Raw genomic sequence first — 25,613 nt, forward strand, 5'->3', positions numbered from 1 at the left:
AACTTGCAGTATTTTTAACCTTTGGTATACACTTACATAAGGGATCTGAATACTCCTTCCATAATTAAAAGTGTCAAATATTCTTACACCATATTTACATCATTCTCTGTCGGATATAGAAACAAACACCAGGAATAACTGCAGAAACACACACACACACACACACACACACACACGGTGGCTGCCTGACATATCCCTGTGCGGTGTGATCTCTAAAATGTGACAACAGAAACCTGATCTGAGACGGTGAATAAAGCAGCAAACCTCTGCTGCCATTCTGAGGATTAAATCAGAGTCTGGACTTTGCACTCGCAGCGAAGTGTCAGGCTCTGATTACAGACCGGACAGGTGAGAGATGACTTCACACACACTCAGATTTAAAGACGATGTGTCGTGTCATCACTGGACCCTGTCTCTGTGTGTGTTCGGTTATGTGGTCTCTGAGTATTTTTTAATCTCAAAATAATAACTTAAAACATTGTGAGGATAAAAGTGTGAAGAAATAAATCAGAGTAAATGTTACCAAAATAAAATAATTATTCTACAGGTTTTTCTAATACAGGGTTTAACTCTTTGTTTTTCGTTCAGTTGTCGTATTATTTGCATCAGCAGCAGTAAAAAGGGGTACAGCTGATATATTATATATAAAATATAGATATATTATGTATACAATATATATATATATATATATAATGTGCTTTAAATATATATTTGTGCTTTCAAGTAAATGTATTATAAAAATTAATTTACAGTTAGTGAATTCAAGATCATCATTCATTCATCATCATAAATTATTTTAAATAGCAGAAAATGTCAGCTTAAATTTCCTACAGACCACAACAACATCTTCAAATGACTTGTTTTGTAAGAGCATACTTTAAAAACCCACATAGATTCATTTTACAATATAAAACTAAAGCAGGTAATTCTCATAACTGAGGGTCTAAAATAAATCAATGTTTGACAATTTAGGAAGAAAACAATGAATCAGTCATTAAAATATTTGTAAATCACTTTGCTGCTAGTCAACTACTAGATAAACTAAGTTTTTAAGAGTAAGAGTAACTCTAATTTGTAAGTAAGTAAATGTATAAGACTAATATTAATATGAATACAGGGAATCCCTTTATAGTGCCATGAAGTCGATGTAAACTTGGAGTTGTTTAAAGGATTACCATATTAATGCTGTGGTTCCCTGTTATCAGAAGATGTACTAAACGTTGTGTTAATGTATCAATATGCCGCTTGAAGAGGAGTATGACCGAGCTAAAACGATAAATAATGCATCTACTACAACTCCCAGCATACCTTGTGTTCCCCCATCGCGCTTGCGAACGGTTTTGTTGACAGTTTTCAGGCACTTTTACCTGTGTGAACTGTTCACCGCTGCTTTGTTTCATGATGTAATTTTTGCCTCAGACAACAAGAACGTGTGTTAAAGGTAAGACGAGACTGTTATATGACACTAAAAACTGCGAAAATTAGAATTTACTCGCCAAACTTGTGAACTTTTGTTAGCATGCTAGCATTAAAGCTAGTGGCTCGTGTATCTGTCTCCATGGCAACGGGCTTCTTCCGCCGGTACTCTACTCTCGGAAGTATCATTTAGTTTATAGAAACGTTAAATTTGCGGTGTTTTTCCTTAACTTGAGTCTTTTCTTTTCATGCTAACTTATTTTCTACTTTTACTACACTGTGTTTCAGAGGGCGATATTGTATATTATACATACATTAACTAAATATTAACAGTATGTACTCTGTATTGGACTGTTGGGTGGACAAAACAGTGTCAAAAGGTATCACTTTGGGATCTGGGTCATTGTGAAGCCATTTGTCACTATTTTCGCTCATTTTTACAAACCACACAATGAGGAAAGTAATCAGCAGATTAATCGAGAATATCAATTATAATAAGTTAAAGGCCCTTATAAATCTGTTCAGAATTAGCTCCATGTTAACCAACTACAACAGTTACATCCTGCTTTTACCTGAATGACCGAGTGATGATGATCTGATGGTAGAATATATCAATAATGATACTTTATTGTTCCCTTTACTTCTCTATATGTATTACTACATTTGATTTGCCTCTAAATATGAATGTTTTGCAAACAAAATGAAGTATAATGGGTTATTCTACATTTTACAGTACTTACAAAAGTTGCTTTGCTTGGGCCAGCTTCAACATAAAATGCTGCACAGACAGAACATAATTTATTGTAGCTAACAACCATAACATTGTATGATGATAATGTTACTATGATATTGTTGTACAATATGTAGGCTACTTCATCTTGTGTGCTGTGACAAATAGAAGCGTTATTCTGATGATCTTTTGCTGCAGGTGTTGCAGGTGTGATGAACAACTATGAGGTCATCCGTCAGATCGGAGAGGGAGCGTTTGGAAAGGCCTTCCTGGTTCGAGACAGAGGAGGAGGAGACAGACAGTGTGTGGTCAAACAGATCAACCTCAGGAAGGTACAGCTGCTGCATGTCAACACTGTCATACTGAAATATTAACTCTATATTAGAGGGAATGTGTGGTTGTTAATCAGTGTTCTCATGTACGTTGAAAAACAACTGATGTTTGTTGTTGTGTTTACTGCTCAGATGTCAGCGCGGGAAAAGGAAGCGTCCAAGAAAGAAGTGACTCTGCTGTCGAAGATGAAACACCCGAACATCGTCACCTTCATCAGCTCGTTTCAGGGTGAACAGAGAGAGTGTGAGCGTGTGCAGATTAAAGCTCATCATCACTGTTTATAACTGTTTACTGTCTGTGTGCAGAGAGGGGCAGCCTGTACATCGTGATGGAGTTCTGTGACGGAGGAGACCTGATGAAGAGGATCAACATGCAGAGAGGAGTCTTCTTCACCGAGGGGCAGGTACGCACATGAAGGGGAGTCATTTTATAACTTATACATGTCATATAAAAGTCACAGTGTCGGAGTAACTGTGTGCTCCTCAGGTGGTCGACTGGTTCGTTCAGATCTGCCTTGGCCTCAAACACATCCACGACAGGAAGATCCTCCACAGAGACATCAAAGCTCAGGTATATGAACCACCTCTCTCACACACACACACACACACACACACACACACACACACACACACACACACACATCCACTGCTTCCTCTCTCTCAGAACCTTCTCTTCAGACATGTGGGAGTGGACGATTGGACGAAACAAAAACACCGTCAGACCAAACTCTCCACTGTGATCAGCAGCTTTATTCTCTTTGATCCACAGCTCAGGGCTGCAACATACTGTTCTTTTCATAAATTAATATAGGATTCAGTTTGAGATAACTTTATTTGTCCCAGAAGGCAATTCAGATCCACAGCCTACTGAGTCACATGAAAACAAAAAGACAACAGACACCATCTCAGCAGCACTCAGAAATAAACAACATTTCTGTGACAACAGATCAAGGACTGCGAACCCGAACATGGCAGCAGACACAGTTTAAACTTAACTGTCCAACAATCAGTTACTGCTGTTAGCATTGAGCAGCCTAATAAGGAGGAATTAAAGTTATGAAAGTTACTAGAGTGTGTGTCATCTTCAGACACACAGTCTGAACCCCCAAATAATAAACTGAAATGATATGAAACAAATCGTCACACTACAGAAGCTGGAGCCTCAACAACGTTTCACACTTCTGCTTGAAAAAAACATAAAGTAAATAAATGTTGATTAATCCTCTGTTGTGCATGTGTTTGGGATTCAGGTGGTACAAAGGTAAATGAAGTAGGACGTTTGCTTTCATTACAAAAGGTCACTACATTCTTTTAAGGGGGCGGGAGATGATAGATAAGATAAGATCATACTTTATTAAAGAAGTCAGGGAGAGGAAAAGAGTGTCTGTCTGTACAACTTGAGGGTTGGAGGTTGGAAACTACGCGTTTAATCTTTGACATACTGCACATGTATGTGATTAATGGGGCGCAGGTTTAGCTCAGGGGGTAGAGCAAGCGCCCTCTGCCCTTTGCTACATGTCATCCCCCTCTCTCCTCTCCTCATACCTCCGGTCCCTCTTCAGCTGTCCTAAAGGCATAAGGGGCCCAAAAAATTATCTTTGTGAATCTTTTTTATCTTTAATCTTAAAAACTAAACAGGAAATGCAGCTTTTAAATAGACTTAGAGGAGTGATGCTGCATTCACAAACACTCCGACATCATGTCAGCACAGGATAAATGATTAGCTTCTCACCCAAACCTTCTGTGTGTTTTCAGTGTGTGAGGAAGCTCTGTAACATCTGAGTGTAAATAAAGACGAGCCAAGAAGTTAAAATAAATACATTTTGGACTGTAACCTTTGCCTGGCCTCACCGTGTGTTGCAGACCAACTCTCAGGCACTAAAATGACATCGCTTAACCATTTCCTGTCCGCCTGAATCCTTCTGAATGCTCCATAAACAGTACACAGTTAATGTGGTGGAGAAGAAGTATAACATTGCATGAAAGAAAAGACGTTAATAAAGTGAAGTGAAGTAAAACTACTAAGTTGCATTCTTGCAAATAAACACAATTTGCTGCATAAATAAAGTTTCATATTTTTAAAGGAGAAGTAGAAACCTGCTCACATCCATCTCTCAGGCCTGCAGCGTCTGATACAGAACAAATGTAGTGTAAAGTAAGCTTCAACTGACAGAACATGAGACATTCCCAGTTGAACTTGTAGTGGATAAACAACATGATCCACAGAGTCTGAGGTTAATATGTTTAATTAACGAGTGTTATCGTTCAGAGGAGCGTGAGGCTGAGCTCAGCTTTGTTCTGAACAAAGAGCTCGCTGTGTGCCAACTCCCAGAATAACTCGCACTGACCACAGACTGCTGCTCTGTTCACTACCATCACTTTCTATCATCAGCCAGATCTGTTTACACACACACACACGCACGCACACGCACACACACACACACACACGCACAAACACACACACACACACACGCACGCACACACACGCACAAACACACACACGCACGCACGCGCGCGCGCACGCACACACACACACACACACACACACACACACACACACACACACGCTTTCATCCTCTGCTCTCCCTCTGGTTTAGAATATCTTCCTCACCAACGGAGGGATGAAAGCGAAGCTGGGGGACTTTGGAATCGCAAGAATGTTGAATAAGTAAGTCAGTGTCATCTTCACACACACACACACACACACACACACACACTCGGTGCAGCTGTTTAGCACTGAGCGCTCTGTAACACATGGAAGACCTCCAAACAACTCATTATCATTCCACACACTCGACCAGGACACGTAAACACACATGATGGTCGCCTGTTAGACTCTACAGAGAGTCTGATCTGTGTCCAGTTCATACCACCCTGTGTATGAACATATGTCAGGGCTTCCTACTAACTAAGACAAGATAATCAGTGTTGGTAAGAACATTTACTCAAGTGCAGTGCATCCTTCTCTCTGTCTGTCAGAGTTCGTTGTATAGTGTGAAGAACGTCTGCAGCTTCTCAAATGTTTCTGCAGCTGCAACATCTGTTGTTCTTCCAGAACCGGTGCCGTCATGTGACATAGTTTGTGTCCCAGAAGAACTTCAGAATAATTCAGCTTCTGGTCTCTTCCCCGGCTTGAATTGCAAACTACTCTACAAAACTACAGTATGAGCAGAGAAAGATCAGAGGATGTTATGGGCCAGGAAATATTTAGTCTGAGTGGATATTTTGCTGAGTGTATGGCTGCAGATACAAGGCCGAGGCTGCAATGCATTCTGGGACATGTAGGCACTGCAGGCCTGGCTTCACGAGCAGGATATGTCAGCTTTCTCTGTCAGTGAAACAGCACCGAGGACTTCATTGCTTCATTTCAAATGGGATTAACACTGAACATCAACAGAACACATGGAAGAGATTCTCTTTAGGTACAAATGTAAGAATTTGTTCTTTAGATTTGATATGTTTTTTTAAACGTAAACCAGTGCTTTCCTACTTTTTATTACCTGTAACTCCTCATTAAAAAGTCTTTATGTAGCTGTGTCTCTGAGTTGTTTTCAGTTTAACCAAGGAGACATTCCTGCTCAAAGTAATTCTCCAATAAGGCCCTCAGAGGTAAAATGATAAAACATTTCTCTGCAAGGCAAAGATGAAAGAAAGGATCAAACTGTTTTGTGTATCTAGCTGCAGAGGATACAGCGAGGAACCTGTTTTAAAAATGAAACTTTATGAGCAGCATGAAGATTTCTGAGCTGAGGCCACAGATTGTTCCAAAGTTAGATTTCATTGAGTTATAAACTAACATGTTTAGTTTCCGTCTTTCACTCGCTGACAATAATAAAACATGGTCCGTCTCCAGCTCCATTCTTTATGCCACATTCATATTTTACACAATAGAGCTCTTTAACCTTTGTTTCTGCAGTTTGTCTCTTTCCTGTTTGAACATGACAAAGCACAAAGTCGGCTCCATGCAGGAATTCTTTTCCCTCTTTGGTGTGGGCAAACTTTACCAAACGGTTTGACAGTGTTCAGGCTGCAGTTTGATTTATCAGCTAAACTAGCAGCAGCCCAGGCAACATGCAGGCACCTCTGATCCTGTGTAACACAAAGGTCTATCTCTGTAGGGATCCTTTCTGTCATGTTGTCACACACTTAGAAGAACAATCTGAGCCTGTCAGTGGAAACAACAAGAACCTTTAGTGGATGCAGAATAAGTTGCAGACATGACAGCCTGTTTCACTGCTGCAGGCTGAACACATCTACTGGAGTTCCAACACATTTAGTTAATGACCCTTTGATGGTCACACGGGCATCTTAACTATTTTAAATGTTTGAAGGTAAAACAGTCTGGAGTTAAAAACCGGTCACAACAAAACACACAAAAGGATCTGATGTATATTATAAGTCAACCCTGTGTGTTGTGTGTGTCCACTGTGGTGTTGCAGTACCATGGAGCTGGCCAGGACGTGTGTCGGGACTCCGTATTACCTCTCCCCGGAGATCTGTGAGAGTCGACCCTACAACAACAAGACGTGCGTACCGTCGTCACTCTGTGCATCCACAAACTAAACCACCATGAAGATCCATAATAAGTTCTTTCACCTCTTTTCCATTCTGTGATGAGCCGAAGGGGCTTGTAGTCGACATAACAGAAAGTACAGTTTCTCCTGTTAGTCACCAGGTGTAAACCTGAAATAATAATAAATGTGTTCAGGCTGAATTTGGAGCTCACGTTGAAGCTTCCTCACCAGGTTAACGACCACAAACATCAACATGAATCAACTAGTTGTAAAGTTGTAAGCAGCTTCAAGGACACTTTAAACATTTATTAAGAAGTGTCAAAAACATTTTGAGTTTTTTACAATCTGAAGTCCTCAGCAGCTTTCCAAAGCCTCAGTGTGACAGGCTGCACACTTCCTAACACTTCCTGTTTCCTGTATAAATGCTGGAGTTCATTTCTTGCACCCTAACCTTAAACAGCAGTGTCCTGTGTTTCGTTCACAGTCCACTCTCTGTATGTATGTACTGTTGTATGTTACTGTTACTGGAAGTGTTGGAGTTGTTTGTTTTCCTCTTCTGTCAGGCTCAGTTGGGTGGAGTCGTCTCCTCTGGTCAGTTCAGGGCGTCTCCTGTAAAATGTCAGCTGCAGAAACAAAGCAGATATTAATTTAAAACTGATGAACATTCTGATGTTTATTATTCTGTCTGTTACACCCATCTTTCACAAAAACAAGCTGCAATAAACCACAAACTCCTTTTCACAAACAGAGCGACAGCAGCAGAGACACAAGCAGGACAACAACAACAACATCACTGTGGAGTCAGCATATTAAAGATGATGCACACAGAGACAATATAAGATATGACTTTATGCCTTGTGTTTGTTTGTGTCTGCTGTATGCATTTTAATCTTCCGTGAGATTGCGTGGGATTAGCAAACACTAGGTTAGCAGCTAATGCTAGCACTAGCTATGTTAGCAAGGTGCATCCATAAACCACACCCACTTTGGTGCTAATTTGGATGCTAATTTGGCTAACAAACAAATGTGCTTCTTTTGGTACCAAACACTGAACAGGACTTTTTCAGGACGCTGAGGTAACAACCTGTCAATCACAGGTAGCCCCGCCCTAACCCCTCCCCTCTTCCTGGTCTGTGTGACTCTAAATGGAGCATCAGTGACTAAATGAACATCATGCTGTGTTGAAGAAGACTTGAGACTAGAGACTGAGACCATAAAGTCATTAGGAACATGTTTACTGAGGGAATACATCAGGAGAGGAGGAGGAGCATGTTCTCATAGACTTCTATAGGATCAGCGTAGAGACGCCCCCTGCTGGACATTAGGAAGAAAGCAGGTTTAAGACACTTTTATTTTCTTTAAACCAGGAGACTACGTCCCTTTCTTATATACAGTCTGAGCTATGAATGACCCTGACTCTGTGAGAGAGGAGCTTCTTCTGATTTTGAGGTTGTTATTGTTTTCTTCTGGTCACACTGCAGCACATTCAACAACACACACATACAGAGACACACAGACTCACTAACAGGAAAATCACACACATCTCGACCCAATAATCATCCCTTTGTTATCAACAGACTCCACATCATCGCTCTGTTCTCTTCCACGCTCTTGTTTTGAAACAACCAAGGTCAGAGGTACTTCCTCTTTCCCACACTCACACAGGCATGTTTGTTTTGCTATACTTGTGGGACCCTCATTGACATAATACATTCCCAAACACCAGATCCTACCCTAACCTAAATTAAAGTCTTAGCTTATCCCTAAAATCAAGTCCAAACTCTCTCTGAAAAAGAAGACGTCGTCATTCGCATGGTCTGGAACATCAGCAGGACCTCACAAAGATAGAAGAACACGAAACACACACACAAGCACATAGTTGGTTCTCAGCCAAAACAAGTGGATGCCAGAGCAGGCGTTTTACTGCACAACATAAAAACCTTTTAACCAGACCGCTCTGTCTGCAGCTGCGCTCTGATTGGAGTTTAACATGATGATTTTGTTTCTGGTGTTTTAACAACTTCAGCTCAGAGGAGCCGAGGATGATGTGAAGCACCGCCCCAGCATCCTGCCCCAACAAGAAATATGTAGAGTTACACAAGAGCTTCTGAATAAGCTGCATCACAGTGACTTCATAGAAAAACACTCCCCGAGTCTGTCGAAACGTCAACACGGAGCTGGGAAACAAAACCAGGGAGTTCTGGTTAATTAATGTCAGATTGCACTTAAAATACTAATGCGACGTGTGTGTGTGTGTGTGTGTGTGTGTGTGTGTGTGTGTGTGTGTGTGTGTGTGTGTGTGTGTGCTCTCTGCAGGGATATCTGGTCTCTGGGCTGCGTCCTGTATGAACTCTGCTCCCTGAGGCATCCAGTAAGCTGCACCACACCCAGCCGCTCATCAGCAGCTGCTTCACGCACACAGCTCATTCTGAGCTAATGCTAACAGCAATGCTAATTTAATCTACACAGAGCACTTATACGTGTGTCATTCCCACTCTCTCTTCCCCAGTTCCCTGACACTACCCACTGTCCTCTCTCTGTCAATAAAGGCATAAAAGTCCCAAAAAAATGAACTGAAAGTAAAAATAAAGAATAGCACCAGCCGTGTCGAGTTTAGTTGAGTAGAGCCGAGCCGTATCATGCAGTGGAAATAAAGCTTACCTGTGCTCACCTGCAGTTTGAGGGCAGCAGTCTGCGGCAGCTGGTCAGTAAGATCTGCAGGGGGCGCTTCAACCCAGTACCCAGCCGCTACTCCTACGAGCTGCGCCTGCTGGTCACCCAACTCTTCAAGGTGAGGCGCTCTGATAACAGTTCATCTACCTGTCTTTACAGTCTGTGGAAGTTATGCGTGTCGTTAACTGTGCGTAAACATCAGGTGACGTGTGTGAATCTGACGCACAGTGGACCTCAGTCAACATCAGTGTCTGTCAGACCTGAACTACCTGAGCATGCACCTTGAACCTTCCAGTCCATGAAACTGTCAACATATAAAATAATGAGCATTTAAACCAGCACAGGGAAGGTCTGCTCGACTTTTTGACTTGCGTTTGTGTCTGAAAGTCTTCCTTTAATCATGCTAACTCCTCTGAGCTCTAACAAAACAAGTATGTAGCAGAGGAAACATAAAAGTGAGACTCTGAGGAAAGTGTTTGAGCAGCTGTGGAGGATACTGGCCTGAGCTGCACAGGAGGAAGCTTCTATTGTCTCAGGCTGATCATCTGAGCTGCAGCACACACACTGCTGACGACCGTCACTGCAGGAAATACTCTCACATGTTTACAGGAACTCTCATCGAGAGCAGGACAGCTGACCTCGGTTATTGTTTAGGATTGTGTCAAGTTGTTAGAAATCGGCCGTTGTTGATGTGTATTCTTATCGTGTGTATAAAAACAATAAATCAAAGATCTTCTGCGTGTTTCAGGTGAACCCTCGGGATCGTCCCTCGGTCAGCTCCGTCCTCTGCCGTCCCTTCCTGGAAAAACACATCAGCAAACACCTGGACCCACAGGTGATCAGTCTGATCAGTTCACTGATCAGTTTATTAAGCATTTAGTTTGAATCAACAACAGAGCATTATATACATATATAGGTGTAACAGGAAATAACACCTATGCAGCAGCTTCAATAACTGTTAAGACACCACCTGTAACACTGAACAAACATTTAGGAACATAAAAACAACACATGAAATAAGATTCAGACTGAAGCTTACGAATGAGACGTTAAAAGATAAGAAGAAAGTATCCAGTGTGCAAAGTGGCTTTACTGTCTTCTTCTTCCACTGTCACTTGTGTAAATGTGTAGACGTTTTATTAAAGCAATACAACAAAAACAAAAACGAGTCCACCAAACCAAGACATACATATAAATACCAGTATCGTATAATTGCTATCATTCCAACATCTCTCTTCAGAATACATTTAATTAAGGACAAAACCAGAATACTATTTTAAGGGGCTGTTGTTCCCACAATGCATTGCACAAAGCAAATGGAAGTGCTGCCCACAGAAACTGTTGTAATTATAGTTTGAGGTGATGTAATAAAAATCTTCTATTATTAACAATCCTAACAGAAACCTTTTGTAGCTGCTTCAAGATTATACTTTGATGATTATTAAACTATGAATTTAAAGTCACTGAAATGTAAAAAAAAAAAAAACATCTGTTCGATGCTGACGATATGCTAATGTTTGCTTCTGTAATGAGGCTTCACAGAAACACAGTTGAAGAAGCGTGTGAGTGTTTGTGTGTGGTTTCCTGTGTGTGCAGGTGCTGCAGGAGGAGTTCAGCCACACGGTGCTGCATCGACACAAAGCAGCGGCGTCTGAGAGATCTAAAACAAGAGCGAACACAGCAGGTACTCACACAAACAACGTGTAACACAGAAAGCAACGACCCCCGCAGCAGAGGAAGACACGGAAACTTTACACGGCATCAGATCTGTGTTGAATGTGGATTCTGGCGCCACCCAGTGGTCATTCACTGACATTACGTTGTTGTTGCTGGCTCTGCTCCAGCTGTCGTCCTTCAACACTTCTGATAAACTTGAAGGAAACAGAACTTCTCCTGCTGAGCTCTGATTGGTCTGATTACAGCAGCGTCTCGTTTTGGCACACGTTGTGTTTTGGTAACATCAGAACACAAAGTCAGAGCCTGTCGGTCTTAAATCACAGAGGGAGTGTCTGTTTTTACTCGCCTGTCTGCCTCACAATGGTTCCCTCGTGTGTGTCTGTCATCTTTAATCTCTTCTCTGGCAGCTCGCATGTTTTTACATGTTTTAAATACCATTTATTCTCTAAACAAGAAACTAATACCAAAATGAGTTCATCAAACGTTTGACATTTTCAGCTGTTACGGACTGAAGAACAAGAGCAGGAAGAGCAGAGTAAACAGGGGAATCAGGACACTTCTGGCTGCATGTGCAAAATATTTATGCAGGAAAAACATTCAAAGTCTTGTTTTTATTCTCTGTATTCTCAGAGAGGATCCTGAAGTCCAGAGCAGCAGAGAGACCCGCTGTGAAGAGACTTCCTGCTAAAGCAGAGTGGAGGGTCCCGCTCAGAGCCTACAGCCCGGCCCACTGCAGAGTAAGAATAATAACAGTAGCAATCACATACACACACATGTAAACATAGCCTGCCATGTGCACCCTTTACACACACATGTTAACATAGCCTGCCATGTGCACCCTTTACACACACATGTTAACATAGCCTGCCATGTGCACCCTTTACACACACATGTAAACATAGCCTGCCATGTGCACCCTTTACACATACATGTAAACATAGCCTGCCATGTGCACCCTTTACACATACATGTTAACATAGCCTGCCATGTGCACCCTTTACACATACATGTAAACATAGCCTGCTGCCATGTGCACCCTTTACACATACATGTTAACATAGCCTGCCATGTGCACCCTTTACACATACATGTTAACATAGCCTGCTGCCATGTGCACCCTTTACACATACATGTAAACATAGCCTGCCATGTGCACCCTTTACACATACATGTAAACATAGCCTGCCATGTGCACCCTTTACACATACATGTAAACATAGCCTGCCATGTGCACCCTTTACACATACATGTAAACATAGCCTGCCATGTGCACCCTTTACACATACATGTAAACATAGCCTGCCATGTGCACCCTTTACACATACATGTTAACATAGCCTGCTGCCATGTGCACCCTTTACACATACATGTTAACATAGCCTGCTGCCATGTGCACCCTTTACACATACATGTTAACATAGCCTGCCATGTGCACCCTTTACACATACATGTAAACATAGCCTGCCATGTGCACCCTTTACACATACATGTAAACATAGCCTGCCATGTGCACCCTTTACACATACATGTTAACATAGCCTGCCATGTGCACCCTTTACACATACATGTAAACATAGCCTGCTGCCATGTGCACCCTTTACACATACATGTTAACATAGCCTGCTGCCATGTGCACCCTTTACACATACATGTAAACATAGCCTGCCATGTGCACCCTTTACACATACATGTAAACATAGCCTGCCATGTGCACCCTTTACACATACATGTAAACATAGCCTGCCATGTGCACCCATTACACATACATGTTAACATAGCCTGCCATGTGCACCCTTTACACATACATGTAAACATAGCCTGCCATGTGCACCCTTTACACATACATGTTAACATAGCCTGCCATGTGCACCCTTTACACATACATGTAAACATAGCCTGCCATGTGCACCCTTTACACATACATGTAAACATAGCCTGCCATGTGCACCCTTTACACATACATGTAAACATAGCCTGCCATGTGCACCCTTTACACATACATGTTAACATAGCCTGCCATGTGCACCCTTTACACATACATGTAAACATAGCCTGCCATGTGCACCCTTTACACATACATGTTAACATAGCCTGCCATGTGCACCCTTTACACATACATGTTAACATAGCCTGCCATGTGCACCCTTTACACATACATGTAAACATAGCCTGCCATGTGCACCCTTTACACATACATGTAAACATAGCCTGCCATGTGCACCCTTTACACATACATGTTAACATAGCCTGCCATGTGCACCCTTTACACATACATGTAAACATAGCCTGCCATGTGCACCCTTTACACATACATGTAAACATAGCCTGCCATGTGCACCCTTTACACATACATGTAAACATAGCCTGCCATGTGCACCCTTTACACATACATGTTAACATAGCCTGCCATGTGCACCCTTTACACATACATGTTAACATAGCCTGCTGCCATGTGCACCCTTTACACATACATGTAAACATAGCCTGCCATGTGCACCCTTTACACATACATGTAAACATAGCCTGCCATGTGCACCCTTTACACATACATGTTAACATAGCCTGCCATGTGCACCCTTTACACATACATGTAAACATAGCCTGCCATGTGCACCCTTTACACTGCATCAACGTGATGTAATTGCTAATTTAAGGGGTTTGAAAGCACAACATGTGTACAGTGTGCTGCAGAGACTGTTGAGGAGGAACACAATGAAACTATTCTGTACCTGCAAACACACTTATTATTATGATTATTATTATAATTATAATTATTATTATTATTATTATGTTTCCTTTTGCTTTTCTGTGTAACTCAAACTTCTTGTGTGAATGCTTACAGCCTTTTCATCAGAGAGCAGCACACGCAGCTGCAGACAGAGAGAACAGGTGAGTCACACCTATCCCTCAATTTATCAGTGACATTGTGACACCTCGTTGAGCAGAACTTTAACTTTTATAGATGCAGGTTCACTGAGCAGCAGCCGGTCAGTCATTACCATCACTACCACGCCCAGCTGGACGCCTTACAGAGGAGGAAGAGGGAAGAAGTCCTTCCTCCTCCTCCTCCTCCTCCTCCTCAGGACCGAGAGAGGGAGCGATGTGAAGACCCGTCTGTGGAGCCGTATCAGATGTGAGTGACCTCACATTCTGGGCTCAGACTACCTCTTTTATGTTATCGATTAAACTGTGATTAGACTTTAAATTGACAGAAAAAAGGTGATAACTTTACACTTTGCTTTATTTTTTTCTGTGTGAGTCTAAAACTCGATAAATATTCAGTTCACAAACAGAAAGATGAAAATCTGCACATTTAAAAAGCTGAAAGTAATTCATCGTTTATATTCTTGTTAAAATGACTAAAAATAATAAATAATAAATAATAAATAATCGTAATTGCAGCAGATTCATTTCCTTTGATTGCCTGATTATGTTTGATCTACATCCACTACAATACCTCCGTTATTTATTCTGTGCATTAAGTTGGATTTTCGCCTTCCTTTACCTGCAGATTAATTACCCATCATGCACCACCTGTACCTAACAGCCAGCAGCTAACAGCACCTCATGTTCACACTGATTTAAAGGAGTAGTTTTACAATATGTGAAATATGTCTTGTTGATGAGAGTTGGACGAGAAGTTTGCCTTCCATTCTCGTGTCTGTTTGTTTAGTAGAGAGCTACAGTCAATTAGCATAGCTTAGCATAAAGACTGGAAACAGGGAAACAGCCAGCTTTGCCAAAGGAAAAAAAAAAAAAGATTTTCAAGGGTGTTTTGGTGGATTTTGTAACTCGTGACAAAGCTAGGCTAGCTGCTCCATCCATTTCCAGTCTTTATGCTAAGCTAACTGTTTGCAAAAGTGAAAGGCAGTTTTCACAAAATGTTCCTTCAAGTAAATAATTCATGTTAGCTTGTTTATGCTTTATGTTTATGTTTATTATATGGAGCAGTAAGTTGCTGATTTGACATGTCTTAATGTCGTTTGGCCGGAACAAGAAACACTATATTATTAACAGCATTAAACCTTGTCTCCGTTTCTACCTGTCTGTCTGTGTCAGTGTGGCTGCAGCTCGTAACGAATACCTGCAGAGGAGACACGAGGCCAACCAGTACAAGCTGAGAGCAGAGAAACAGCTGGTACGCTCTGCAGAGAAGCTGTCTGATGATCACAGGATTCATCTGTCACATTTAAACATGTCAGACATGAAGACTAAACTGAGCAGCCTGGATTTAAAAAGGAAGACGACATATAAACACAGGACGGTCTGTGAGGTTGCTCTTGTGTAGCAGTGATGTTTTTAATGCGTGTTTGGCCACAGTAACATCGTGAGTCAGACCTGTTAACCTCAGAGAAGCCTCCGGAAACCACAACAGGAAGGAGTCACAATGAAACCTGTGTTATGGGCTGAGGGAGGAACTTCATGCACACAGGCTCAGCAAAACACACAGTCATTATGTGAAGAATTTAAAAACTCTGAGGCATTAAAATCAGAAATATAACAGAAGACTATGGGCTTCAGACTGCAGCTTTGACCTTTCCTCTCTGACTGTTAGGGTCTGCGTCCGTGTACAGCCGAGCGAAACAGGAAGCCGGGAGGTCAGGAGCAGGAAGTAGGACAACCTGAGCAACATGCACCTCAGGACAGGAGAAAGGACGGACAGCAGGTAGGACAGTCAGGAGACACAGCAGCTGTTACAGTGAAGGACCCGCACTGCAACACCTGAGCTGTAACTGCATGCTACATTTCAGAGTATGCCTGTATGTTTGTGCACAGGAGTACCTGCGTCAGCTGGATCTCATCAGACAGCAGTATCACCAGGACATGAGACAGATGAGGCTGAGAGCCGACGCAGAGGTACAAACACAAACTTCATTCCTCTGCAGGCAGTGATGATGAGGCCTGTCACATCCTGCAGCACTCTTCATCCCATCATCTGTTACATGTTGGTTTGTTTTGGTGCTTTGAAAGCTCTGGAAGGCAAATGTGAAAACAAAAACAGAAGAGTAAGCTTGTTTTAGAGTTTACAACAGGAGAAGTGTCAAAGCAATCCCCCTGAAACACGTGAATGTGATCTGCCTAAATCTCGAGGCAGTACAAGTCAAGGAGAAAGAAGAGCAGAAAGGAGAGCAGCTCATAATTCAGTCTGAAAGAAAGCACCGCACTTGGACCAGATTCAAACAGTCCAGTGTAGTTACAGGATAACAGTGATAATAATGTAATGTTAGATAACGCTGGCTTTGGATGGAAACCAGAATGTGTCGTCCACCATCAGCAGCTCTACTAGATTAATTTTCAGTGACAGGAGGAGTTTCTGAGCATCTTCACTCACATGCATTTAATGTGTCAGGCTCAGCCACCACACAAACACGGCACCTTTGTGGTGGACAAACCCAGAGACCCAGAACTGCCTGCAGAAAACAAAGAGCAACAGAGAGCCACACCTGCACAGGTACTTACTGATCTGTTAAGTTACGCTCTTTCTTGCCATTTTTATACATAACTTTAGAGTATATTGTGAACCGTAAAAATACTGCCTGCAGGACGTTGAAGCAGCTCTGAAGCAGATCAGAGACGAGAACAGAGAGCAGAGGAGAGCGCTGGAGAGGAAACACAGAGACAAGGTGAGATTACACCTGAACACTCGGAATGAATCACTTCTTCCTCCACATTCAAACCATTTAAGTTTTTAATGTAAGATAAAGAACAACTGCAACAATACTTCAAACAACATCTGAAGCGTGAGCGTGAACAGAGATGATCGTGTGCTCATGATTTAGACAAAGAAAACAGGATACGCTTAAGAAAAGCTTTTTTTGTTCGTTTAATTTCTGCAGAAGGGAATCATGTTTGAAATACGCTTAGATGACGAGGAGATGAAAGAGGAAGCAGAGAAGGAGACAGAGGAGAGAATAAAGGAAGAGGAGGAGGAGGGCGATGGACGACAGACAAAAGAAGAGGTACGTGCCAACTCTCTCTGTCTCTCCTTCACACCTCTTCGTCTTTCTGTGTCTCTTATTCTGTCCACATCTCCCCGAACAGGAAGTGGACCCTCTGAACCAGACACTGAGCTTCCAGCAGGGGGAGGAGTTGAAGCTCAGGGATTGGTCGGAGGGGGAGAGAAAGGGGTGGAGCCAGAGGACTCCTCAGACTCTGCTGGAGGCGCTCGCCAATATGGACGTGAACTCTGTCTACAACACTGCAGTCGATCTGGAACAAGGTGCATTACACCTGTAAAACAGCTGAGAGAAGACGACCCAAAATACATGTAGATGATGATGTACATTTAGAGGATTTGATCCCCTCTCTCTGTGTAATGAACTTCAGGTGAGGAGGCGGCAGGTCGCAGGCAGTGGGTGGACGGCCCCCCCAACACCCTGCTGATCGCTCTCGCTGAGGCTGAACTCACATCATCAACTCTGGACTCAGAGACTGCAGGTCAGACATCAGTGATGTCACAGTCAGGGTGTAATGAACGTGGACAAAATCAAAGCTGAAACACTGAAATGTCTCCACTCTCAGATTTAGAGCCAGAGAAGGACAGAGCAGAAGAGGAGGAGGAGAAGGAAAGGAGAGAGGAGAGGAAACAGGAAGAAGAAGAAGAGGACTCTGACGTGGAGATGGATGAAGAGCGTCTGGAGCCGAGGTCGGACGATGACGACACGTAAGTCAGCACTTTCCTCCCTTCATTACTTTTGAATTTATACAAAGAAAACAGCAGAATTAATGTCAGTGAGAGAAAAGAAACACTTATACAACTTGGACACACGTAAATGTTTCATAGGTCTGAAAACATCCTGCGCTCTGCACAGAATACAGAAGATACAGTGCTCTACATGAGATCGTTTTAACTTCCCGTTTGTCATCAGGAACTTTGAGGAGTCCGAGGACGAGCTGAGAGAAGCGGTGGCAGACTCCATGAAGAACCTGTTTGTGATGGAGGACAGCAGCTCGGACGAGGAGGAGAGGGCCGAGGTGGATGGTGGGAAGCAGGAGAGGGAGGATGGAGGAGCAGGAGGTGATGCAGACTCTCAGTCCGTTCAGTTGGAGGTTGAGGATTCAGGTGCAGACGTCGCTGCTGGACCAATGGAGGTTGTTTCCTCTGAGCCTGAAGAACGTGACGGTCGGTCTGAGCGTTCAGATAACAATGCAGCTTTAAACACGCAGCAGCAGACCGCCTGAGTGCAGAGACAGGAGCAGCCCTGCTCTCCTTATTTTACTTGAGCTCTTTAAAGGGATCCTGTCAGAGTTGGGATGAAAGATGTTGGAGCATGAAGAATCGATTTGTCCTCTACAGCCTTCATCTGTCTATAAATTAAAGGTCCTTTGAGAAGTTGTTTAAAGGACGGCATCATTCTACATTTCTCTGAAAGTTAAGTCCCCATTAAAGATCAATCTGCAGGTTTAGGATTCAGGCCGTGCTCAGACTGCTCGTCCAAATCGGTTTCAAACTGCTCACAAATATAGAGTTTTATGTTTTAAAGAGCCGAACAGAAAAGCACTTTCTAAAAGCAGCTGCTCACTGTGGTTTCAGTAGAGAAATATGCTGCTTTTGTTTCGGACCATTTGAAAAGGCAGATAAATCTGAGTATAGCTTTGACTTCCAGGTGTCTTTGGTACAGAAGGTTATTCTGATGTTTCCTGTGCTGTAACTGCTTCTGGCCACAGGGGGGCAGCACACAACACATAACTACAATGAAGTGTTTTATTGTCGTTTTTATTGCAGATTTGTTTATGAATAACTTCAGTTTCTCTCTACAGACTTCAATAGGAACAGTGCCTCTTTCAAGATAAAGCTTCTTTAATATTTTACACACTAACATATCTCCATGCCTGGACCTCATCACAAACAGGAATGCAGGAAGTGAAACAACATTTACATGTTAGAGATTTGGCCGTCACCTCAAACCAAAGTGCTTCTTTACGTTCACACAAAACATCCAAAGTCTTCATGTAAGTAAATTCAGGGATCAGTCAGAGACAGTGAGGTCAGAACAAAGCTATCATCACATCACGTCAGTATTATCACTAACAGAATAAGAAGCTGTGCCGCTTTGGGAATGAAATCTGCTCTCCGTCTGATTAAACAGCTTAAAGGAAGGTTTGGGGAAATGTGCTTCTTTGTTTTCTTTCCCACAGTCAGCATGTTTTAGCCTAGCTTAGCATAAAGACTGGAAGCAGAGGGAAACTGCTAGCATAGCATAAAAAAGAAGCAATACTTCACAGCAGACTCTCATGTATTTGAACACATGTAGGAAATGTGAACGTTTGAGTTGAATGACTCATTAAGTGTGTTGACATTAACCTCTCGTCTGTGTGTTATCACTTTGTGCACACACCTGAATGGAAAACCTGGAAATGTGGAAACACCTTTACATTGTCTGAGGAACAAAAGGTGACACTTGAAACCCACTTGTATGTGACTTAAAGGTCACTCAATGACGATTTAAATCATCACACAGTGACGTTCTGCATCAGTAATACATGTTGTCCATCTAATGTGTGTAGGTGTATCTGAATCTGTTTCATAAATCCTCTGTTGTGTGAATATTCACACACAAGTATTGGATCGAAACAAGCATCCATTCACATTTTCTGACTGTTTTTTTGGAGTCCAGTTACAGTCTGTGCTACATGAGGACTGAGTGATACCTCGAAACAAACCCAGCTGAGCCTCTGATGGAGTCAGAATTAGCCATTTAGCTAGCTAACAAGATAAAACTTACAATGAGACATCTTTGGATGTTTTTTTAGTGGTTACCTTTTAACCTCAACAAATCCTGGACCACATATGAAAAGATAAGCAGTTAATGATAAAACTGTCACCTGCAGAGAAAACAAACCAGAGACTTAAAAACTCTGAGGCATTAAAATCAGAAATATAACAGAAGACTATGGGCTTCAGACTGCAGCTTTGACCTTTGACCTTTCCTCTCTGACTGTTAGGGTCTGCGTCCGTGTACAGCCGAGCGAAACAGGAAGCCGGGAGGTCAGGAGCAGGAAGTAGGACAACCTGAGCAACATGCACCTCAGGACAGGAGACAGGACGGACAGCAGGTAGGACAGTCAGGAGACACAGCAGCACTGAAGTCTTTCCACCTGTCAGTGTAACTTCTCTGTGGAAAAACTGGGAGTGAACAAGTTTCCTGAACTTGAAGCTGTTAACAAACATCTCGTCAACACTGAGTCTAATGGTGAAAACAATGTGGTTTTTATACTCGCTGAACCTTCTTAAAACGAATCGCAGCATTAGCAGTTTGCTTTGTCAGCAGAAACTCAACATGGTAAGATGCTTAAAGCCGATCAGCCCTGCTCAGGTTTCTGTGTCTGCAGACTTTCAGCTGGAGGTCTGAAACCTGTGAGAGGAAACATCGAATCAGAGACCTGCTGAGAGCTCCATGTTTCTATCTGTCGTCGCTCTCCTGTCATTAAAGTGAAACACCTGAAGACTGACACGGACGTGAGTTTGACACATGCAAAGTCACTGGAAAAGTCCTGCTTATTTTGTTTTGATTATTTATCGCAGGAGGACAGCTTCAGCCCGGCTTCAGCCCGGCTTCAGCCCAGGTGTCCACCAGGAATCTGTCTTCTTCTCTTTCTTTAAATGAGGACTGAAGCACTGTCACATTTTAGTAACAGCGCTGGAAGCTTGTTCTAATCGTCGATCTGACCCTCGCTGCTCCACCCGATACATCTGCGCAGCTCTAATAATAAAATAAACAGGATAAATAAAGTCGTGGTTCCTGGTGGACTCCTCGTCTGCTCGCTCTCATCGCTCCAGTTTACTCATAAGCGACTCCGTGGCAGAGAGGAAACAGGCATCAAACTCCTGGTCAGAGAATCGCTCCACGGAGCGCCGGGCGTTACGTCGGATCTCCAGTCTGGCTGATGGAGACAGAGCCAGTATGGTTTCCATGGCAGCGGCGTAGCTGTCCTCGCTGTCGGCAAGGAAGCCGGTCTGCCCGCCCTCGAACGGCACCACGATGTCCATCTTCGGACCGCCAGACTTATGAGCGAGGACGATGGTGCCTGCAGCCATACACTCCACCACACCTGCAGACACAGAGGAGACGAGCTGATGCAGAGACGTTCAGGATCCACATGTAAACATGTCAAAGCCACTCCCCTGGACAGAAACAAATGATTGGACGGGGCTTTTTCAGGCCTGCAATCCACAGAGAGCAGACCTGTGTGTTTCTCAGAGTGTGAACAGAGTTTAACAAATCTAAAAATAAGTGTTTTCAAAATGTATTGCCTACCATACTTTGAATTCAAATACCCGAGTCATGTCTGTATGTCGGTGTTTTATGTACAGGGTTAGTGTTTGAATTGTGTGCGTGAGTGTGTGTGTGCGTGTGTGTGTGTGTGTGTGTGTGTGTGTGTGTGTGTGTGTGTGTGTGTGTGTGTGTGTGTGTGTGTGTGTGTGTGTGTGTGTGTGTGTGTGTGTGTTGTCTCACCGATGCCAAAGTGTTCGTTCCACATGGTGTGCAGGCCGATGGTGGCGTCCACCAGCTCCCTCTTCAGCTCCTCAAAGGGAACGTTGAGTTTGAAGTCGACGCGGTCGGACACGCCCAGCTCCTCACAGAGCCCCCGCAGCATCAGCACCCGCTCCTCATCCTCCTGGTTCCTGCATCCACCAATCAGCACCAGCCGCAGAGACTCCCTCCCTCCAGGCCCCTCCCCCTTCTTGTCCAGCAGTTTATTAAAGGCCCGAATCTGCAGCCGGTGATCTTTCTCCGGCCGGAACTGACCCACCGACACGATGGAGTGGCACTTCCTGTCCCCTCCTCCTCCTCCTCCTCCTCCTCCTCCTCCCTCCTCTCCCAGCTCCTGTCCCAGCTCCTCCCAGCCCTCCTCCCCCTCATCCTCTTCCTCCTCCTCCAGCGGGACATCCAGGAATGCCCTCACGTCACAGGGCGGGTACACGATGCTGGTGTGGTTCGGGGAGCGCCACAGGGCCAGGATGTGTCCAAGGGTCCATGTGGAGTTCACCATGATGACATCACTACAGGAGCCGGCGAGGCCGTACAGCAGGGCGAAGCAGCAGTAATACACCACCTTCATCGCGCTCAGCACCGGGTTTCTGGAGATGAAGTCTGCGTTGTTGAATCTGGAATCAAAGGAAGACAAAGACAGAAGGTTGGTGAGGTTTTTACATGAAACTGGATACATGTGAATACTTTCTGTCTCAGTTTTAGACATCCACGTAAACTACTCACAGGGATAGCTAAACATCTAAAGCATGTGATGGTGGGTGTTACCTGGGGTTCCTCTCTCTGACCACAGACAGCATTTCGGTGCTGACGGTGGGATAGTGAACATAGCTCGCCACCTTACAGCCTCCCAGGTAGCGGAAGATGGGCAGACTGAAGGCGTAACCCATCGAGTCCACGTACAGGTCAGGAACGAAGGCCGTCAGAGCCTCCCAGCCTGAAACACACACTCACAAATCTTAAACACAACTCCACAACAAGCACTTATTTAAAGGCACGATCCTGTGAATCCATGTGAACACAAGACCTGATGAGTTCTCACCGAGGAACATGGATCCGGCGCTCTGGCCCAGCAGGGTGAAGTGAGGGTAAGAGCCCGCCTCCACCAGCGAGCGGTGACGCAGGAAGATGAAGGTGACTGGTCGAGGCAGCGTGATGTTGAAGCGCTGTCGGGCTCCCTCCAGAATCTGCTCTCCTGTCACTCCCTGGTCGCCTGTGTACACCACAAAGGAGATGCCGGGGTATCTGGGAGGAGGAGGAGGGAACATGTGACATTAGTTTCATCAGTCTCCTTTCTTACTTTAGACAACTCACAGCTGAAAATGACACAGCATAAAGCTGTTCCCCAGTTGCAAGAGGACTGGTTTAAGAGTGTCATGTGAAACAGAATCACAGATAAATGCAGACACACCGTACCGCCAAAAGTTCATCTGACAGTCACATGTCATATGAGATAGAGCTGAAACTAAGAGTACATTTATTCAAGAGTTGAGCTACAGAAAGTTAATTGATTACCTAACACTGACTGGTCTCAGCTTCTGAATCATGAGGATTTTACACTGATGTTTCCTTACTTACTACTCCTTACTGTTACAAGTGGTTAGACAGACAGACAGACAGACAGGTGAGTCCCCCGTACCGGTGCATGAGGGCCCTGAGGGAGCACCAGAGGACCCGCTCACCGCCTCCTCCTGCGTTGCAGTACGGGTGGAAGAAAGCCACCGCGGGGCCTCCGTCCTGAGCCCGGCGGGCCTTTCGGCGGCCCTGCAGCCACATGCGGACCCCCATCAGGAGCAGCAGCAGGACGAGGGTCAGGACCAGGCTGAGGTAGACACATGGCACCACCAGAGACCACAACAACCTAGGAAGGGGGAGGAAGAGGACTGTGAACTGACTGAGGAGAGATGTGACACCCCCGGGACTGATAACAAGCTAACTTTAGAGAACTGTTAGAGAACGACCGTTAATCTGTAGCTACAATTAAACCCCGAGATTAGCTCAGCCGCTAGCAAAGCTAAAGCTAGCTGTCAGATGCCCGCTAGTTCTGAGGATCATTTCCTTGTGTCTCTCCGGTTTTTTAACATTTTATCAGAAGTTATTTAAAGAGAGAAATAGTAAGAGGGAAACGTACCTCATTAAGTCGCAGAAACACAGGGAGAAGTGATGGTGATGGTGGTGATGGTCGTGTTCTGCCATTTTGACAACACAACACTTGACGTTACACTACCGGAAGTTGTTGTCAACTCACTGAGCTGCTTCTCTCTGATTGGCTCAGTGTTTGTTTACCTACACGTCATCGACACGTGACTTTTATTTATTTATTACAACAAATATTACAATACAACTGCTGGGTAAATACACGCATATAGGAAAAGAAATACCATAAATATAATTTTCATAATTAAAAATAGTTTCTTACGTGTCACCTTTTTATTGTTTTATGTGTGAAAACAATGAGAACAGTTAAAGAAAACTCACTTAATACTTAATTATACTTACTCAATGATTGATAATAAGAATACATGAAAGTGTGCACATACACATGAATGAATACATGTTCATCTAGTCATTCAGATTCTGTTTAAACTCAATTTATATGATTTGGTTTGAGAAAAAAAACAATAAACAGGTCATTTTATAATCCATATAAACACAACTCAATTCAATGTAAAACATTATCCGATATAAGCCCATCCTACACTTTTATCTACCTGATTGTTTTGCCTTTGAGGACGTGTGAAGAAATATAGAGACAAAATGAAAAATAAATGTGTTATACTAAACAAACAGCTCCTTATGCACATTGTGCCTGTGTTCGTCTGCTAATACAGAAGCTCCACAGACAGCAGGAGCGTGAATATATCTGAGCTCTTACAGGGTCAACCTTTACAGACTGTTTACCTGTTTGCCATTTTCAGGCACCAACATTTAACAACACCCTATACTACAAAAACAGTTGCTCCTCCCCTGGACGTTGGTTGTGTGCTGAGTCTCTGATGGTGTTGACCTCTGACCCTGCTGAAGGAGCCTCCAAGCGGCCAGACTTGCTCGATGATGTCAGATATAAAAGAAACACAAAGCTTCTTTGACCTTCTGCACTTTTTATTAAAGTTAACGTCACAACACAAATTGTTTCTGTGGATGAACTGTTTAGCCGCCTCCTCTGAAACTACAAAGCTCCAGAACAGCAGAAGTCGTCCCTGCAGACCTCAGTGTGTCGGTTGGTGTCAGACCGGTGGTGACTGGGAGCCGTGCAGGGCACCAGCTCTGAGAAAAGACACTGAGGCAGACAGCTGGTGGTGGGACGAGGAACCGGGTGTCTGCCAATATACAATTTGAAGGTATTCTTAAAGGGACATTTTGTTATTCTTCTGTTTTAGACGTAACAATATTGAGTTTATTAATGAATAAAATATCTGAACGATAACGCGTTTAATGACATTTATTTAGAGTTTATATCCAGCTTGATAACTTCATGATATGATACGAAATAAGTGACATCTTTCTGGATATTGTGTTCAGGTGTTACTAGTGGCTGCTAGGTTAAACGTTGTACTTGCTAAGATGATGATGACTGTGACACTGTTACAAGCTGTCACACTCAGATCACTACGGATGGTAGATCTGATTTTACTCAATGAAGCTTTTTTAATGCGCGTTGCCGAGCGTTAACAGTGTTTACCATGTTGTCACTAAGGGGTTGATCGGTCATCAGGACAGCTGTCAGATGATTTCTAGATATTGCTATTCTAAAGAAGCAGTTTACAGTAGCTGGGTG

At 43.4% G+C, this 25,613-nt stretch overlaps 2 protein-coding genes across 2 annotated transcripts; one reads left to right on the top strand and one right to left on the bottom strand.

Annotated features, from left to right (window-relative positions):
- Positions 1-2,352: 2,352 nt before the first annotated feature.
- LOC138592540 (serine/threonine-protein kinase Nek5-like) lies at positions 2,353-18,660 on the top strand. Its single transcript, XM_069663372.1, has 23 exons — positions 2,353-2,478; positions 2,611-2,707; positions 2,785-2,882; positions 2,966-3,049; positions 5,076-5,146; positions 6,918-7,004; positions 9,309-9,363; positions 9,670-9,783; positions 10,414-10,500; positions 11,262-11,349; positions 11,973-12,079; positions 14,185-14,231; positions 14,311-14,475; positions 15,402-15,480; positions 15,898-16,008; positions 16,119-16,199; positions 16,693-16,794; positions 16,886-16,966; positions 17,180-17,302; positions 17,385-17,562; positions 17,670-17,780; positions 17,865-18,006; positions 18,212-18,660. The coding sequence occupies exons 1-23, from the start codon at positions 2,359-2,361 to the stop codon at positions 18,522-18,524; spliced, it is 2,541 nt and encodes an 846-aa protein (XP_069519473.1). The 5' UTR covers positions 2,353-2,358; the 3' UTR covers positions 18,525-18,660.
- Positions 18,661-19,059: 399 nt separating this feature from the next.
- Positions 19,060-24,046, bottom strand: LOC138592541 (GDP-Man:Man(3)GlcNAc(2)-PP-Dol alpha-1,2-mannosyltransferase-like). The gene is made up of 6 exons (XM_069663373.1): positions 23,967-24,046; positions 23,475-23,696; positions 22,878-23,080; positions 22,604-22,772; positions 21,800-22,452; positions 19,060-21,395 (listed from the first exon to the last, which is right to left on the bottom strand). The coding sequence occupies exons 1-6, from the start codon at positions 24,029-24,031 to the stop codon at positions 21,112-21,114; spliced, it is 1,596 nt and encodes a 531-aa protein (XP_069519474.1). The 5' UTR covers positions 24,032-24,046; the 3' UTR covers positions 19,060-21,111.
- Between the last annotated feature and the right edge of the window lie 1,567 nt (positions 24,047-25,613).

This window comes from Semicossyphus pulcher, unplaced genomic scaffold, assembly GCF_022749685.1.
Source record: "Semicossyphus pulcher isolate SPU_LCO1_2020_fin unplaced genomic scaffold, fSemPul1.0.p SCAF_15, whole genome shotgun sequence".
NCBI classification, from domain to species: domain Eukaryota; kingdom Metazoa; phylum Chordata; class Actinopteri; order Labriformes; family Labridae; genus Semicossyphus; species Semicossyphus pulcher.

What these genes read in the sequence shown, in the direction of transcription:
- LOC138592540 (XM_069663372.1), top strand. Translation starts at nt 2,359, where the DNA reads ATGAACAACTATGAGGTCATCCGTCAGATCGGAGAGGGAGCGTTTGGA. An exon ending in TGAGAGCAGAGAAACAGCTG is followed by an intron (nt 15,481 to 15,897) that starts GTACGCTCTGCA and finishes TCTGACTGTTAG; the next exon opens with GGTCTGCGTCCGTGTACAGC. An exon ending in GGCTGAGAGCCGACGCAGAG is followed by an intron (nt 16,200 to 16,692) that starts GTACAAACACAA and finishes TTAATGTGTCAG; the next exon opens with GCTCAGCCACCACACAAACA.
- LOC138592541 (XM_069663373.1), bottom strand. Translation starts at nt 24,031, where the DNA reads ATGGCAGAACACGACCATCACCACCATCACCATCACTTCTCCCTGTGT. An exon ending in TGTTTCTGCGACTTAATGAG is followed by an intron (nt 23,697 to 23,966) that starts GTACGTTTCCCT and finishes CCCCCTTCCTAG; the next exon opens with GTTGTTGTGGTCTCTGGTGG. An exon ending in CTCAGGGCCCTCATGCACCG is followed by an intron (nt 23,081 to 23,474) that starts GTACGGGGGACT and finishes TCCTCCTCCCAG; the next exon opens with ATACCCCGGCATCTCCTTTG.